The 4,512-nt window shown below is 56.8% G+C and overlaps 1 protein-coding gene across 1 annotated transcript in view; it reads right to left on the bottom strand.

The window, feature by feature from the left end:
* The window catches only part of BHLHE41 (basic helix-loop-helix family member e41), a 6,528-nt gene extending 2,622 nt beyond the window's left edge, over window positions 1-3,906 (bottom strand). The window contains exons 1-5 of the mRNA XM_040234589.1: window positions 2,116-3,906; window positions 1,911-1,974; window positions 1,484-1,591; window positions 1,045-1,156; window positions 2-575 (exon numbers count right to left, since the gene is read on the bottom strand). Coding sequence (XP_040090523.1) covers window positions 2-575; window positions 1,045-1,156; window positions 1,484-1,591; window positions 1,911-1,974; window positions 2,116-2,177 — 920 coding nt within the window. The 5' untranslated portion in view covers window positions 2,178-3,906. The remainder of the gene's footprint in view (window position 1; window positions 576-1,044; window positions 1,157-1,483; window positions 1,592-1,910; window positions 1,975-2,115) is intronic.
* Window positions 3,907-4,512: the final 606 nt, after the last annotated feature.

The following is a 4,512-nucleotide window of genomic DNA, read 5'->3' on the forward strand; positions in this document are numbered from 1 at the left end:
CGCGGCCGCCGCCGCCGCCGCGCCGCCCCCCGGGCCGCCGCCGCCGCCGCCGCCGCGGGTATCCAGCCTCATCCTCTTGGGCGCCGGCAAGTCCTCCCCGGGGGGCTCCTGCTTGATGGTGACGCGGCTCCCCCCCGCGCCTTTGCCCTTTTCGCGGTCCGGCCGGGCCTCGGCCTCGCCACCGTAGCCGCTATCGGTGTCCGTGTCGTTCTCGGCGGCGGCGAGCTCGGCGCTGGGCTGAGTCCGCTGGATGACCGGCACGCAGTGGGCGAGGGGTTCCAGCTTCTGCCCCGCGCGCTCCAGGCAGGGGGCGGCCCCGGAGCCGGCGGGGGCGGCGGCCGTGGGCGCGCCGGTGCCTTTGCTCAGAGGAACCTGTTGAGTCAACAGCTGCGGGGTGGGCAAGAACTGGGTGGCCACGGCGTGCAAGTGGTTGATCAGCTGGACACACCGCGGCTCCCTGGGCGTCCAGCTCTCAAACCGGGCGAGGTATTGCAAGACTTCTTTGGCGCATGTTTGAAATCCCGAGTGGAACGCATCCAAGTCGGACTGAATGGGCGATTTCAGAGATCGCTCCCCTAGGATGAGGAAGGGGTGGGGGGCGGGGGAAGGGAACAGAGGAATGAAGGCAAGAAGAAAAATATCGACGTTGAAACATCTGCTTATCACGTGGGCCCTGCACTGACTAAAGTGATCTCGGTTTTTCCTCTGTATTCGCATATTATCCACCGGTTGCCGAGGGGTGGGAGGAGTAGGGGGTGGCGGGGGTGGGGAAGCAGGGGGGCGCTCTAGTCCCAGCTGAGAAACTATAAAGTGGAGAGGGCGCAACCACCACTTTAAATAAAAATTTGATTCCTCCGAATTCTGCTGGAAGCCTCTAGGATGCGTCGGAAGTGGGCACTTTCCAATGAAGGGAAAGTGTAAGCAATTTAACAAATGAAAGTGAGCCCTGGGAAGGAGGTGGAGGTGGGGCAAGAATCCTAACACTGCTCCTCTGTGGGTTGCCCTCCTTCATCGGGGTGGGTTGGCCTCCCTGAACTGACTTACCATTCTGTAAAGCAATTATCTTCTGATGTTGCTGCTCCGTTAAGGCTGTCAAAGCTTTTAAGTGTTTCAAAGTTAATTCCAGGACTACCGCTTTCTCCAGATGCCCCAGAGTCTGCAATGATGCAAAAAAGAAGAGAGCACTTGGTTACTTAAAAACATACATTTGGCTTGACTGGCTCTCCATTTGGCACAGCAACTTAAGCAAATACTTGGAAGAAGTACTATTCCTATACTTATTTGAGTTTTCCACCATACAGGTTATAAATGATTTCTTGCCTTCGGTTGTGAACACCTACTCTTGAGTTTGCAGGAAACTCTACACTATAGCACAAGTCGTAAGGCATGTGATATTTACATTTATTCTTATTTCTCTTGGGAGTGGTACCAGGCTATTAACACGACCCCGGAGAACAGCAAAGAAAAAAAATGTGCATCTTACTGTCAACTTTAGATGTTCAGGCAGCAAGTCTTTCAGCTGAGCAATACATTCATTAATTCGGTCTCTTCTTTTCTTTTCTATTAATCTGTGCGGTAATTTGTAGGTATCCTACAAATATGAGTCATAGAAGAGAAAAAACGATAAGCTAAATATTCACTTGCTGCATATAACAATACTGCCCCCTCCCCAATACTACGTGAGAAACTATGCCCAAGACACCTCTTTCCTCTGGGCTGTTCTGAAATGCAATTTAAATTCAGGTATGATGTTTAATCTCCCCCTGAGAGTATCCAGCAAACCACTTAAAATTCACAGTTGGGGAAGCTCAAAGGCTGGAATATATTTGCGGGCAGAGCTTCCCTGTGAAATCAATGGCCCTAATTAACTACCCAGGCAGGTTATGGGGAACATAGGAAACTACACTTACCTTGCTATCGTCTCGCTTCATGCTCCTTTTGGGCTTACACATATACAAAGAGGGATAATCCAGTCTGCAAAACAGAAATCAGCATCAGGCACCCATTCGGGGAGGGGCTCTGCCCTCGCCCGCTCCATAACCACTTTCTGGAGAAAAAAAAAAAAAATTCAAACTGAAGCCTAGACAGATTTTCGCAAGGGTGCGTGCACCTTACCCTATAAAATCTCTATGTTCCAGTAACTGTCTCTCTTGCAAATGAGGAATTCCTTCGTCCATGTTCAACCGCTGTCCGTTTCCTCTGTTTCGATTTTTGGGCTTTATAATCTGTGGGACGGTAGCTTTGGGAGATCTTGGGGGATCTGTAGGTCTCCAGTCTCTCTCTTTCTCTCTCTCCCTCTTCAGTGCAGTGTTGAAAGTGTGAAGCAGTTGGTCCCCCCCTCCCGCCGCGCTTGCTCTCTCGCACACACACGCACACACACGCACGCACACTCGCGCCGGCCCCACTGCGCTGGTAGTTTGCTCTCACTCCGGGCAGTGTTTGGCCACAGGGCACGCGCGTCGCCGGCCAGACCAGCACCCAGCTCACGTGCGGAACGTACCATCCGCGGTCCAGCCCGGAGGGGGGCGGGGGAGGAGGGGCCGGGCCGGGAGGGGGCGCAGGGAGCAGGCAGCGAGGGGAGGCGAACGGCGGGAGGGGGCGGGGACACCTGATCAGGGCCACCGGAAAGGAAAAACAACTTCAGCCAAGCTATTCATCTTCCCGAGGGCGGTGCAGTCAGCTGGGGAGTGGGAGGGGGCGCCGGGGGTGTGGGGCCGCCGGGGCTTCCTCGCCTCGGAAGTGCGACTCCCTCCAGCCGTCCGTCATGACGGTTCAGGAACGTGAACGTGGCTTTTTGCCTTTCCACCGACTGTGCTGTTGGTTTGGACCAGAGAAAGGAAAGAGAAAGAGAATTCGCGGTGGGTCAACTTCAGCCCCAGAGGACAATTTGGAAACTTGTTTGCTCACCGCTGGGCGGCCTGGGTAGGGGGGAACCCCTTATAGCCCTGATTGGAGGTTGTCCCGAAAAGGGACAGTTTGAAATCCGCTCCCTGAAGGATTTAAGATAAATGCAACTGTAGCCACTAGGACAGAATGTCGCAACCCGAGTGTCTTTCGGCCACACGGTGTCCCTGGGCCACCCAAACTTCCCGCAGCCGCCGGAATTGCGGTGCCACTAGTCACAGCCGCAGATGACGACGTTCGGGGCCTCAGGCGCTCCCGGAGGGACGCAGCGAGGAGGGAGGGGAGAGGATGGGGTGGCGAGAGAGGGGCGACGGCGGAGAAGCAATGCAGCAGTCCCGTCCGCGGGCTCAACTCTGCCGCCCCTCCGCGTCTCGGGTGGTGCTGCGTGCTTTCCCCGCCCCCTCCCCCCGCGTGTGATAAGCGTCGCCGGGAGTGTGCAGAGCCCACGTTTACTACCGCTGGCACCTCCAAAGCCTCCCTCCTTAATCCTGTCTCCAACGGGTACCAGCACAGGGCCAGCAACGTGATCCGACCTGCCGCGGCTGCCACATCACTGCGCGGGGAACCCGTGCGCGCGCGCGCTCACCCTGCAGCCGCGGCGCTCGGCGCGGGGAAAGCACAGGCCGGCGGAGCAGGGCTACCTTTCCCCAGAGCCATCCCGGGAGCATGACTCACTGCTAGTGAGAGTTACCCGGAGGTGCCCGCATCTGCGCAGCCAGGGACCTTGGAGACCAAGCGTGGGGAAGCGCCTTCTGCGGGACCCCCAGGTCTCTGGCCCCGCTGTCGCCACTTGCGTCTGCCAGGGCAAGGATGGAGAGACGATATGTTAATCTGTCTGTATACGAGTAAATCGATTTCAAACCCAACGTCTTTCCTTCCTGCATTCTCCCGGGTGATCCCCGAAACATTCGTTATTGTCAGTGGCACGTGAACCAAGGGGCGATGTACGCTGAAATGCACGCGCACCCGGTCGCAGCAGGGAACGGGGCCGTCGCTACGTGTCCCCCGGCCCGCCCCGCCGAGCGCGGGTTCCGGGGACGCGTCTGGGCCGCGGGAAGCGGCGGCCGGGAGGAGGTCACGTGTCTGCGGGAGTCGCGTCTCCTCCCCGCCTCCGGGAACCGCCGGGGCTGCGGCCGCGTTGCTGCAGTCTCCCGGGTCCTGGGCGGAGACGCGCCGCGTCTGGCTTCGTGACTCCGGCGGCGGCGGCGGCCCAGGCTCACCCCGGCGTGAGCAGACGCTCGCGGCCCGTCCGCTCCGTTTGCCCAGAGGGCCCTCTAAGGTCTCTCGACTTCTTCCAAGAGGGAGGCGTATTTTGCACCAAACAGGCAATTTAATCATGATAATACTTTAAAACTATTTGCTATAAGAAATACTGATCGTATTTTTTAGACCTAGAGCCAGTCTCTCGTTTCCAAGCGATTGGGTGATTAATTTCCTTTGGTGGGAAGGACAAATGGTACGTCTAAAAGCGGCATACCCCTGCGGCACTGTATCGTTTTGTCCTCTTGTTCTAAATAACAACCCCCACCACCACCAAAAAAAAAAAAGGGAGGGGCGGGGAATGTTTCAAAGTGAATAATTTTTAAAAATGAAATACCAGCACCCCTT

This window comes from Oryx dammah, unplaced genomic scaffold, assembly GCF_014754425.2.
Source record: "Oryx dammah isolate SB20612 unplaced genomic scaffold, SCBI_Odam_1.1 HiC_scaffold_29, whole genome shotgun sequence".
In the NCBI taxonomy this organism is placed as follows: Eukaryota; Metazoa; Chordata; class Mammalia; order Artiodactyla; family Bovidae; genus Oryx; species Oryx dammah.